A 12,945-nucleotide genomic window follows, 5' to 3' on the forward strand; every position below is an offset into this window, starting at 1 on the left:
CTAATTCTTTTAAATCTGAGGCATATATAATTGATGTATCGAAAGTATTTTCCCTTTTTTACCACCTTACCATTTTGATTGATTTTGCACATGACTGACATGTTTTAACTGGAGAAAGGGTTCGCACAGTGGTAGTTTTATAAACCACTTTTAATTTATTGACCTATTATACCTAGTGGTAGTTTTATAGACCACATTTAATTTATTTACTTATTATACTTAGTATTTATTTTTGGTGACTGTATCACCCAGTTTTAACATTTGATAATTGTACAGTTTATTGACGACACATTGACTGAATGTTATTTTATTCTAATTTATATTCTAGATATTTTATTTATTTTTCAACAGACGACAACTTCCTGTTTTTTCTTCTATATTAGTAGTACAGACAGATCCGTCTGAAAAAATCGATCTGCTGACACACGAAGCTTTCAGAGGATTTTTGACGTTTTTGAGTCCCATTAGGTGCCCTTTATGGCTGACCAACTTTTCCAAACTTTTCCACGTGTCTTAAGGCCACTTTTTGCCACTTTACCACTTTTTACCACCTTTCTTGTTTGTCGAATATCTTTAGTTGTGAACATCGTAAAAGGTTGCGAATCAATCGAGTGTGTTCATATTATCAGGAAGAAAAACTTTTGTTGGAACAATTTTTACGTCAGATAATAAGTTAATTGGATAATTATCAATTAACCAATTAGCAAAATTCTAAAAAAATTTTATTGGCTAAAAATGATCGGAATAGCTTAAAACACGGAGAAAAGTAGTTTTTAGAAAAAATTTGAAAATTTGTCACTTACATTTTTTTTCGAGACTTCGAAAAATTTCGAAAATTCAAAATATTTTTTCCGCCAAAAGTGATCAAATTGCATGAAACGCGGAGAAAAATGATTTTCAAAAAAACTTAGTAAATTTTTCGTTTCAAGAATACCTAAATCACCAATATTTGTAGTTGGAGTTCAGTAAATCTCGGCAGATTTTAGTAATAATCAGGAATTACTAACTCTAAGTGGAAAGGTCTGAAACTGAAAAACGTTAAAGTTTAACCATACGATCGCGATATAAGAGTTTCATAACTAATTACAATACAGCCTTATCGATTTTCACAGAAACTGCACCAATGGCACAGTCAAGATCGAAACGATAGCCTGCTGTACTGTCATTTTATTGATTTCAATGATGAATCAGTGGGGTTAAGATAATCACATTTGTAATAAATTAAACCTCTCTGTACCGTCAATTGTGCTAATTTAAACCGGCCTACCTGTATTACCAGACCTCTTCTTTTCCTCAACAATCAAACCGAGTTGTTCATATCGCATTTGGTGGGTGATGTAAACTAAGTAGTACCTAATACATATCGAGCTATATTCAATCACAATACGACACAATGCAACACGTGTATATTCGAGCTATATTCAATCACAATACGACACAATGCAACACGTGTATATTATATTATGGCCCTTAATGAGGTATATGAAACGTTCTATACCGTACACTTCTCGTTTCTCCCGTGAGAGGCCCGATATGGAGAGGTTTTACAGTTTATCACGAAAACATCTACTTGGTCTCATGGCTCTTTGACAGCTCAAAGAAGGCAAGAAAAGACCAGAAAGCTTAGAATGTCAACTCGCAAGAGCGGGCTACCGGACAACTGAACCCAATTTAGACATTTAGATTAACCCTAACTCTAACCCTAACCCTAACCCTAACCCTAACCCTAACCCTAACCCTAACCCTAACCAATTAAGCTGATTGGTTAGTGGGAACTAGGTTCAATTGGGTTCAGTTGTCAGTCTTCGATCTGTCCCACATTAATCCCGAGCTGATCATCATGGGCCCCGAATATCCTGCGGGAAGAACCTGTATTTTTACTTCACGACGTCCGGATTTCAAATCAACATCCTCAATAACATTAACAATCCTTCCTGATCAGGATCTGTCTCTATTAGCAATTTCCAAAATATCCTGACTCTTAGCACAATTGACGGTACAGAGAGGTTTAATTTATTACAAATTTGATTATCTTAACCCCACTGATTCATCATTGAAATCAATAAAATGACAGTACAGCAGGCTATCGTTTCGATCTTGACTGTGCCATTGGTGCAGTTTCTGTGAAAATCGATAAGGCTGTATTGTAATTAGTTATGAAACTCTTATATCGCGATCGTATGGTTAAACTTAACGTTTTTCAGTTTCAGACCTTTCCACTTAGAGTTAGTAATTCCTGATTATTACTAAAATCTGCCGAGATTTACTGAACTCCAACTACAAATATTGGTGATTTAAGTATTCTTGAAACGAAAAATTGACTAAGTTTTTTTGAAAATCATTTTTCTCCGCGTTTCATGCAATTTGATCACTTTTGGCGGAAAAAAATATTTTGAATTTTCGAAATTTTTCGAAGTCTCGAAAAAAAAATGTAAGTGACAAATTTTCAAATTTTTTCTAAAAACTACTTTTCTCCGTGTTTTAAGCTATTCCGATCATTTTTAGACAATAAAAATTTTTTAGAATTTTGCTAATTGGTTAATTGATAATTATCCAATTAACTTATTATCTGACGTAAAAATTGTTCCAACAAAAGTTTTTCTTCCTGATAATATGAACACACTCGATTGATTCGCAACCTTTTACGATGTTCACAACTAAAGATATTCGACAAACAAGAAAGGTGGTAAAAAGTGGTAAAGTGGCAAAAAGTGGCCTTAAGACACGTGGAAAAGTTTGGAAAAGTTGGTCAGCCATAAAGGGCATCTAATGGGACTCAAAAACGTCAAAAATCCTCTGAAAGCTTCGTGTGTCAGCAGATCGATTTTTTCAGACGGATCTGTCTGTACTATAGTTACTCATATCTCTTTTACAGACTTTTTTACAAGGACATTGACAGATGATACTCACATTAGGCATTCTTTATTGCATCTATATTATTTCACTTGCATTAGGTTTAGAAATTTATTCTCTGGTTAACAGATTTCAAATGTTTAATTAATTTGTAGTATGACAGTAAGGTATATAAGATTACATATATATTAAATTATTAACCATTCATTCTGTATGTGCACGAAAATTTATTTCAATCAATAAGAAGTTATTTAATTTTGCTTGGGCTATTATATTGACTATTGAGGTTTAATGATGATATAATGGAATTTGAATTCTATATAAATTTACACTATGTGGTTGGGGGCTGGGGCATTTTGCATAGTAAATATGGTTACTACTCCTATATATAGGAGTGATATATATATCAGATTTCAAATGTTTAATTAATTTGTAGTATGACAGTAAGGTATATAAGATTACATATATATTAAATTATTAACCATTCATTCTGTATGTGCACGAAAATTTATTTCAATCAATATCAAAAGGATAGTGTCTAGAAACATTCATAGTCCATGGTGGCAGGTATCAAGTTAAACGATGTTACACTGACTGGCAATGTATACGATTGCCGTCTCCCTCTCTCACCCCTGACCGCTATCAGGGTGCTCCTGAGGATTGAGAATCTAATCCTGGTGCGCATGTAACACATAATAGCCTCATAGTCTTCTCCTCTCTTCTGGGATAGTTTTTCAGCGAGTCTCTTGTGGTATCTTGTGGCTTGTGGACCCCATCCGCCATTTGTTGAGTATATAAGTGGGGTAAAGGTGCCTTTTTCCACCTGGATGATTCTGTTGTTGTACTTTTTCATTTTCCTCATTTCATGAGCTTTATAGATCTGTTCCATATCTTTTTTGTCATATGTGGGTGAGTTGGGGTGGGTAACACAGACATCAAAGAATGTTCGTTCAAATGTGCTCCAGAGACCTCGTGAGGATACATCAGGTGCAGCTCTATCAGCATTGGTACCAACAATTTCTTCATTATCAAGGGGTATCAATGCTGGCTCAGTCACTACATCTCTGCATACTTCACGCTGCAGCTCTGCATTTAGATCGCGGATGTTGTTGTGTCTCATAGAAACATAGCCACCTTCCTTGCATATAAGTGTGTGATTCACATTATTTCTCTCTCCACAAGCACAGTGAAATGGGGTGTTAGGGATCTCCCAACCATAACGCAAGTACAGAGCATCACGGAACTCAATCTTGTTCAGGGAGTAGCCAAATCTCTTCAATGGAAGTGCAGTAAGCCAATCAGACAAAAATGTCTGCTGAAGTGTTAGCAGCTTCTCTTTTTACTCGAAATTCAGTATGTACGTTAATTATTTTATTTAAACTTTTTTTTTAATTATACGTTAATTATTAGAGAATAAATAAAATTTATACTGCTGTCACGAGTCTGGATATATATTATTCCTTAACTATTTAAGATAACTTTAACATCTGAAGGTACATTTACCTGCTGATGCTAAAGGAAAAGAAGAACTGCAATAGCGTAGAGTGCAGTTGGGTTTCAAGTTTTGTCGAGATGGCCATGTGGCCATAATCCTATTATTATTATTATTATTATCTATATCTCCAGGTTCAACTGAGTATGTATGGTAGAATGTACCCTGTCATGTCGTAAGGAAAATCTGTTAATTATTGGAGTATGTTGGAACGATTATTTTCGAAAGATCAGCATTTAGGCAAGTGTTGTGATGAAGAAATTTGTGAGGATGATGAAATTGAATCGTCTAAAACTCGCATTCCATTTAATAAGGCATTCCTATCTCTTGCTTTGGTTGAACCTCAAAGAACCATATCAACATCTCTAGATGAACTTGATAGATGTTTCATGAACAAAGCAGATGTTATAAATGGTTTGGAGCACCTGAGAAATCGCAGTGACAATGGTGACGAAATTGGAAGGGTTACCTTTGACGAAAGTCCAAATATTCACTCTTTATCAACCATATCAGAACATTCTGACTCTACACTCTCACCCTTACAATATCCTCGCAAAGGATTTCTTGAAAATGCCATTGATAATTTGTCCTCAAATGAGGAAAAATGCAATTCGGGGGACGTCGACCCAGAGTTTTTAGAGGCTCTGAACAAATCGATAGAAACTAAAAAATCTGTATCAGTTGCAGACACTGTTGAAACTATTAATGAAAAATCTCAACCTCAGCCTTCAAAAGAGGATGTTAGTGGTGAGAAAGATTCTGATGAAGAGCTAAGCCAGCATATTTCTAAACATGGTTTCTTTCAGTTTAGGAAGGTGCTTTCATCTGATGAGTTACTTATTTTTGAAAAGAGGGACAACTTGGATTCTCCTTCGGAAATTCCTCCCCAGAAAACGCATGATGATGAGTTTCAAATTATTGACCAGCCAGCTGAATCTAGAGACCAACAATACCCTAAAAGCATTTTGAAGAAAAAAGACTATGAATTGTCAGGTGTATTGTCTGAGCCTCTGCCTATGAAACGCAGACATACAGTGGTGCCAAATCAGTTTTTTGGTCGTGGCATAAAAAGTGTATCTAACCTGTGTGATTCGCCATCCTCTCGAAAAATTTTCCCCCAAAAGCAGAAAAAACATTCTGCCCCTGCAAGAATGCCACTTACAAGACTAAAATCACGATTGAAGATCAACAGAAAATTTTTAAGTTCTTTGCAACAAACCGATAATTCTTCAAGGGAGCTGATAGAGCTCCTAGCGCACCAAGCCGAGCATCTTAATCAAGATATCAAACGCACTTTAATGCTGAATGCTCTCCAGTATGGTGGCATAGCACTTGTTGCCATTCTGATAACCTGTGGTACTTTGAGATATTGCATTAAAAACAAACGATGTACTTAGTCTGTCTTAAACTCTTTGGAAGGAGCATATTATGTAATGCATGATATCTTATTGTTTTTCTCATCACTGCAGAATAGTTAGACACTAGGGTAATAACAATATGAACTGGGATTTATTCAAGTATAAGTTTCATGAAAATGTTTAACTACTAACATGAAAATTGGCTATAGAAATCGTGGTTTGTCTTATTATTATGACTCTTGATCAATTGTTTACTTTAAGCTACGATACTAATTATGTTTTTATGACTTGGTATTTTAAAAGTTTTAAATAGTTTTATTAAATTTTAAATTTGTTTCAATGGTTGCATTTTTTCTATAAATAAATATGTAGCTGAATTTTTCGAGGTATCACATATGCACATTAATTTGACACTTTAAGCATTATAGGGTTTTTAACATTGAAACTGTGAGACAATTCCCTATCTAGGCATGAAGTCACATTAGTCACAATCTCCAGTAACGAGTAATCAATTGGATTTTTGTTTATGGCTAGAATGATTTTATTATGGCTGGGCTCAAGGCCACTGATCAATCTATCCCAGACGATTATTATCAAGGCATAATATCATTTACTAAAGACATATTACGTCAACCAGATTGTGGCCATTTTAGAACCCTTTTTTTGAGGATTTTAATTGAAATGTACAACAACGTTCATATCTTTTTTGGGTTGATACTGCATATCGTTAGCTTACTCATGAAATTAAAAGTTTAGATTTTTATAGCTAGTATCAGAAGATGTACAGGCATCTGAGGCCTGAGCAGATGTTTCTTTTAAGGTTGATAATATAAGATCATTTTATTTTTTTATGTTTACTTTATTGATCCACTCTGGTAATTTGTAGTGCATTTTTTGGTAGTGTTAATAGTGTTTAATAATGTTTAATAGTGTTTATTGTATACTGCCCAACTGCCATGATCTGACAAAGGGTTGCTGTCCTCTAATGCTCTATATGACTCACTCGAAATTATTAGATTTGCATTATTCAAACTCTTAATAAAAAGGGAGATGCCAAGTATTTAAATAATCCCCTAGTAACATAATCACTAAACAGTTTAATTCCTAAAAGTATGCAATACTACATATCATATATTGATTTTAGCTCGACTAAGGGATTTTACAGAAACCAAATCCAGGCAATTTTAACTGGAAATATCAGATTTCGAAAAATATCCTAATTTGTCAGACCATGGCAGAGTTAGTTGCTAAAATTTAGCAAATTTGATTATTTTTCTATAATGCATGATGCAATTGTTGCTTACTTTTTTATTGTCATACCAGTATTTCCGAGCTATAGACTAGGTAACTCTTACACTAGATAAAATATGATTTAAATCAGCAACAAAATTCTCTACTCTGTTACAAGTAACTAGCCATACAATAAAATGTTAACTCTGTTACATTTAGAAGATGGACACATGTCGGTTACTGCACAACAAGCTTCACTCAACAGATCAATGGTCAGGAGAAAACATCGCCCCATCCCTAACTCCTGAACTTTGTGATAACATCAAGACATGTTACTCTTCTCTGGAACCTCAAGTTAAGAACAAGCTGCTTCTTGCAACCCTGAACATGCCTCACAGGATGATAGAACATGGGTCTACTGAGCTTCAACAGATTTTTGCTAAGGCAGAGAATGACCCTGACGAGTGGTCCAGAGTGCTCTCAGGAATGTTGAAAACTTTCCCCAAAGATGGTAAAATTTGCACTGAGTTAAATGATGAGAATTGGCAGGATGCCATCAAGAGCATCACAAGTTTGCTGATCGAACCTGCAAGTGCTAATCTCAGACCTCTTGAGAGATTGTACATGAACACAGGCTCCTCCGGAAAGATAGTTCCAACTCAACATTTCAAGTTCAGCACAAAGCACAAATCAGCAGGTGCACGTGCAGAGTTGTTGGCAAAGGGAAGGGAATTACAGGACTCCAGGAAAAGAGAGCAGGAGATCCGGTCACGTGATGGAGTTTCCACATCAGGGATACCTCAATATCGGGGACAAACCACTGCAGTCCCTACTCCTGCTGCTCGTAAACCTGTCTCTAATATAGAGTACAAACCTTCCTTCAAGCCTAAACAAGAGTATGGTATTAAAATCCTCGACATGAACGAAGCCCCAATGCCCGAGCTTAGAAAGAGGCGAAAGGTCAATGATCGACTAAAATCCCAGGACTCAGAGGAACCGGATACTCCTGTAGGAGATCAGGATGCCAGTTTCCAGGACTATCTTAACAAATATAACTCCTCATTTCCTTACTATGGTCTTGATCAGCCTCCTCCTACCCCAAAACTAGACGACTCTTACCAAGTAAACTCTTTTGCTCCTTCACAGCCTCTCTTTTCACCCAGTCTTGATTACCAAAGTGGCTTTCTTGATCCTGATACCCTCCGATCATTAACTAGCGTTCTAGAAAAAAGTAACCGATTGATTGAGACGGACCAAGCTGTGATAGTGAACTTTTTGAAGGGTAACAGAGTGAATCCAAACCCCGAGAAGGGGTCTACTGTTACTATTTTGTTAAACAGCGAAGTTGAAACAGATGCAGAGGCTAGAAACTCTTTGGTCGAGATTCTGTTTGAAATGAACTATGATACAGGCCGGTGGAGGAGGCTGAAACGACAATCAGCTTATACACTGAATCCTTGAAACAAAATCAGCTTTCACTCTAAGTCTGTTAATATGCTTACTAACCATCGAATATTCTAGTCTTGGTTACATGATTTGTTAAAAAACCCATACAAATTTAAGAGTAAAAAGATCTCATGCTGAATGTTTGCAAATTCTATGTTTAGATTATATTTGTAATTTTAAAAACTTACAACAGAAGAATTAATGCAATCTAAAATATAAATAATTCTCATGTTGTTTAATTGCTTTATTGGCTGACTAAAATTGTTATGCAGAACGTTATGATGTTTATCAACCTAAGATAAGAAGTATTATTTAACCAACCTGTCGTATATCTATGAATTTATCTGATACAGATTTACAATTAATTGACCTGTAACCACGTGACTTGACAAGTAACCACGTGACTCCCCTTATAGCAAGTAGAGCCTGGAGGCAGAATGCCGGTACCCGCAACAGTGGAACCTGCAGCTGCCGTAGCTCCTGTGGGAGGTGCGGTGGCAGCGGAAGGGCAACAGCCTGAACAACAGAACACCTGGAAAAGTATGCTGTGGAGGTCTGTGTTAGGGAAATGTTCTTATTTTAAGATTTATAAATTGTAATTTTATTGATTATAATAGAAGATGCAATCGTTGTTAAATCTTCACAATCAAAGAATTAATTAATTCCCTAATTGCAGGTTTATTTCGATGTACATCATGATCAGTGTGATCCCCTCCTTTTTCCGTGGCAAGTCCCCGGTAGCTACCCCAGATGGTGTAGCAGCTCCTGGGCAGGCTTCTAACATGTGGCCCTCTGGCACTCCCTTCGTAAGTCTTCTCCTCTGTCTTATCTAGCTTATCGTTCATTGTACCTTTTATTTTGGATTTATATTTACAATTATTTCCATGTATTAAGTGTTTTGTTCTTCAAAGGTTGAAAATGGGGCTCCAAATTTCAATCCAATCGAAGCAATGACTGTTGTGATTACCTAACCAGCTTATAGCGTTAAATGCATGAGCAGTAAAAAATATAGCATATACTAATAAATTAACGACACTATTGTCATGACACGTGTACATTTGACACGGTCAGTGTGCCTGGATAATGAGCAGTACATATAATACATTACCACATTACAATACACTAACTCTAAGTGTAAGGTAATTAATCCGAGTACATATTTGTGTTATTACTTTACGTGTACATTATAGATTTCACGTTTTGAAAAGAATTGAGGGTGTGTTCAGTAAAGAGTCTCAATACACTCTAACTTGCTATTTAGTAGAATATTTGACCTCAGTACTCAGTCAGTTACCGGACCCTTGTAAAATAAAATACCTCCTACATTCCACACACTTCAGGAGCTGTATGTGTACACCAGCACGGAAGATAGCTTCAACCTGATGAACAGTAGTCTGCTGTGTCACTTTGCCGCTCTCAAGATGGGTGAGTGGTACGACGGAGAGGAGAAGAACGGACAGAGGAACTTCCAGGCTATTATTCCAGCTAGTGTTGTAAGTTGAGACACGAGATAATGACAGTGTTGCTGCTGTACAGGCAATTATAATGACAGTGTTGCGGTGTGCTATACAATTAAATTGAGGAGTAAATTGGGCATATTATTAAGCATATTATTGAGCATATACAAATTGCTTAATATATTTGATATTTACATTGTATATGCAGCAATCTTTGGATTGCAACATTATGTACGACTAACAGATTTCACTGTCAGGATCTACAGAATAACGGTACAATGTACCTGCATTTGGTGGCAGCAAGGAATGAAGCTCAAATAAACCCCCTACACCCGAAACACAATAAACACGATGTGGTTGTCACATCTAGAAGTATGTACCAATCATTTAGCTCCATTTTGCCACGTGACATCGATTGTCCAATAAAGTTACACTGTATACCTTTGTGTCTGTCATTTGGTATTAAAATGACTTTATAAATGAGTTTTATTGATGTCAGCAGCTCTGTTTTAAGTACTACTTCTTTAGTTCCAAGTGCAATTTTACGGGCGCCCAATTTTAGTGGGGTCAGCGGGGCCATTGTTACGCCACTGATGGACCATTTCATTCTTTTGTCCGCAACCACAGAATTTTGGTTTGTGGAAAGTGGAATGCACCAATTATATCTTAGAGCAATAGCATCTCGAAATTCTTGTTTGTTAAGAATAAACCAAAGTTTATAGTGGCAAGGCTGTCAACCACAATCAATTATGATGCTCCCTTTTCTTGAGTTGCCTCAAGACATCCCATATCCATGATCCAGAGTGTTCTAATTTTCCTCGCAGATCAATTAAATTTTCTTATGCCCGAAAAAAAAGGTCAGGTCTTTCCTCTTTGGCACCAAATTCCAAACTTTCCGTGCAGATAATCTGCCGATGTGGGCAAGACATCGTTTGGTCAAATGATCAGATTTCTCTATATCCTATATATATTATATACCTATAACCTTTCTCTTAATAAGCTGTTCACGAAACATTGCTGAAAATTGGCCGTGGAAATTGGAATTAAAGAGTTATGACCATACATTCATTATCTAATATTTGGAACCCCTAGTTTTGTAATTTATATTCCTTAATGCTTCGCATATAGGTTTGATTTGAAGCAAGCAGGTGTAGCTTTTAGTTTTGATTTAAGATATCGAACTAATTCCATTCTTATTATTACAGTGTGGACGAGATTCAAGAAACGTAAGATAGAGTCCACCACGAATCTCCTTACTGGAGAAACTAAAAACAAGATCGAGGTAAGGAATTCCATTTCAACCTTTTCATTTTCACTCCACTTCATCAAATTTTACTGTGTAAATCAATGTTCGCTTAACACGGAAGTGACTAACTTTCGCTTTCAGGGAGCTGAAGATGGCGATATAATCTCCTACTGGCATCCAAACCTAACAATATCAATGTTAGACGATCAAAGAGTGTGGCCAGCAGGTCAACCCATTCCTCCGCCATTCGATAAGTGTGAGTTAACAGTTCCAGAACCACCAATCTGAAGAAATTCCCGGGACATTTCCGCATGATGCGCCAACAACTAGCATGAGTTTGCGCTATTTCTATGAAAGTTGAAGTGCTTCATAACTGAACGTTTCGTCACACGCCGCGCGCGCTCGTGAGGCACTTACGCTACAATTAAGCATGCTTGGCTTAACTTTTCACTTACGACATACAAGTTACAAACTTTGAAGTAAAATATCCGCAGGGATAGACATAGATATGGAGGTTATGCAATATAAGCCTGTCTTATACATCAACGACTACTGGGATCTAAATTCCGATCTCGTCCCAATCAACGACACCGTCAAGTAAGTATCAATCAAGAATTGTCATTTAACAGCGTGAATGATTTTTTTTTTTTTTTGCCACGATAGAAATGACTTTGATCGACCAAATCGCATCAATTCTAAATATCGCTTGTAAATTTCAGGGAACTGGAATTGAACGTTAACTATGCTCCAATTTCTGTGTTCTACTTCCAAATATACGAAGCCCAGAAGATGCAGAAACAGTGGAACAGTATGTTAGGTGTTGCAGAGGCTAGCGATGAAGAGAATGATATTGTTAAGGTTTGTTTTTTACAGTTTGTTCTGTTTCATCTTTGTTGAGATCGCTAAATTTGTTGACAGTGTTTTCACCTCAGATCGTACTTGAATTACCAAATTGACAGTGATTAAAATGTAAATGTGTTACAGTTTTATAATTGTTATTCAATAATGGGACATGTTACTAACTAGTTCGGCCAGTCTCAAAGTCACTTTCTTTTCAGAGAACAATGTTGGAAACAAACCCTTACCTACTCGGTGTTACAATTGTTGTCAGCCTGGTTCACACTGTCTTCGAGTTCCTTGCTTTTAAGAACGGTACAGTATTAAATAGAAGAAATGTATTCATACTTTCAAATCTGCAACAATTTTATTTATTGGTTTTTCACAAGCGAGAAATCAGAACTGGCAATAGTTGACAAGCCAGAAATCTCCGGAATATTATGCTCTAGCTCACTACTCAATATAACGTTCCCCTACTCTCAGATATACAGTTCTGGAAATCCCGGAAGAGTCTGGAAGGTCTAAGTGTGAGGAGTATCATATTCAACATCTTCACTCAGCTGATAGTAGTGTTGTACGTTCTGGACAATGACACCAATACTATGGTCGCTATTTCAGTCTGTATTGGTCTTGTTATTGAAGGATGGAAGATCACTAAAGTCATGGATGTCTCGGTATGTTCTGTTTGTTTGTTTGTTTGTTACCGAGATGTTTTGGTACAATGTATTTAACATTATGCCCTTCGTACTTTGTGATAATGGAGCTACAGTTGTGATCCTGGACTCCTTTTTTGTATCAAGGAACTGATTTTAATTAATTAGGCTCTCATACGGGCAAGTGCTCAGAACACAATTTACAAGTTCTCACAACCATAGCGGTATAGGGTTACAAAAGGATACACATTGTCTGTTGAATTGTTCTCACGAAACCCAAATTTCAGCTATATAATATTGACTGTTTACATCATATTATTGTAATGCTAATGTTGTATAATTGCAAAATGCACATTCAAAACTTATCTCAATT

The 12,945-nt window shown here is 36.3% G+C and overlaps 3 protein-coding genes across 4 annotated transcripts in view; 2 read left to right on the top strand and 1 right to left on the bottom strand.

Annotated features, from left to right (window-relative positions):
* The window catches only part of LOC134819580 (uncharacterized), a 776,807-nt gene that overhangs the window by 265,203 nt on the left and 498,659 nt on the right, over positions 1–12,945 (bottom strand). The window lies entirely within an intron of this gene.
* Positions 1–12,945, top strand: part of LOC134819586 (putative lipid scramblase CLPTM1) — a 47,989-nt gene that overhangs the window by 7,256 nt on the left and 27,788 nt on the right. The window contains exons 2-11 of the mRNA XM_063829599.1: positions 8,794–8,932; positions 9,056–9,185; positions 9,720–9,872; positions 10,094–10,208; positions 11,042–11,118; positions 11,224–11,338; positions 11,577–11,679; positions 11,802–11,940; positions 12,141–12,234; positions 12,403–12,593. Of these exons, the coding sequence (XP_063685669.1) occupies positions 8,817–8,932; positions 9,056–9,185; positions 9,720–9,872; positions 10,094–10,208; positions 11,042–11,118; positions 11,224–11,338; positions 11,577–11,679; positions 11,802–11,940; positions 12,141–12,234; positions 12,403–12,593 (1,233 nt within the window). The 5' untranslated portion in view covers positions 8,794–8,816. The remainder of the gene's footprint in view (positions 1–8,793; positions 8,933–9,055; positions 9,186–9,719; positions 9,873–10,093; positions 10,209–11,041; positions 11,119–11,223; positions 11,339–11,576; positions 11,680–11,801; positions 11,941–12,140; positions 12,235–12,402; positions 12,594–12,945) is intronic.
* Positions 7,153–8,583, top strand: LOC134819595 (negative elongation factor A-like). The gene has a single exon (XM_063829610.1). The coding sequence runs from the start codon at positions 7,156–7,158 to the stop codon at positions 8,392–8,394; it is 1,239 nt and encodes a 412-aa protein (XP_063685680.1). The 5' UTR covers positions 7,153–7,155; the 3' UTR covers positions 8,395–8,583.

Source organism: Bolinopsis microptera, chromosome 8 (assembly GCF_026151205.1).
Source record: "Bolinopsis microptera isolate Bmic1 chromosome 8, MBARI_Bmic_1.0, whole genome shotgun sequence".
NCBI lineage: Eukaryota > Metazoa > Ctenophora > Tentaculata > Lobata > Bolinopsidae > Bolinopsis > Bolinopsis microptera.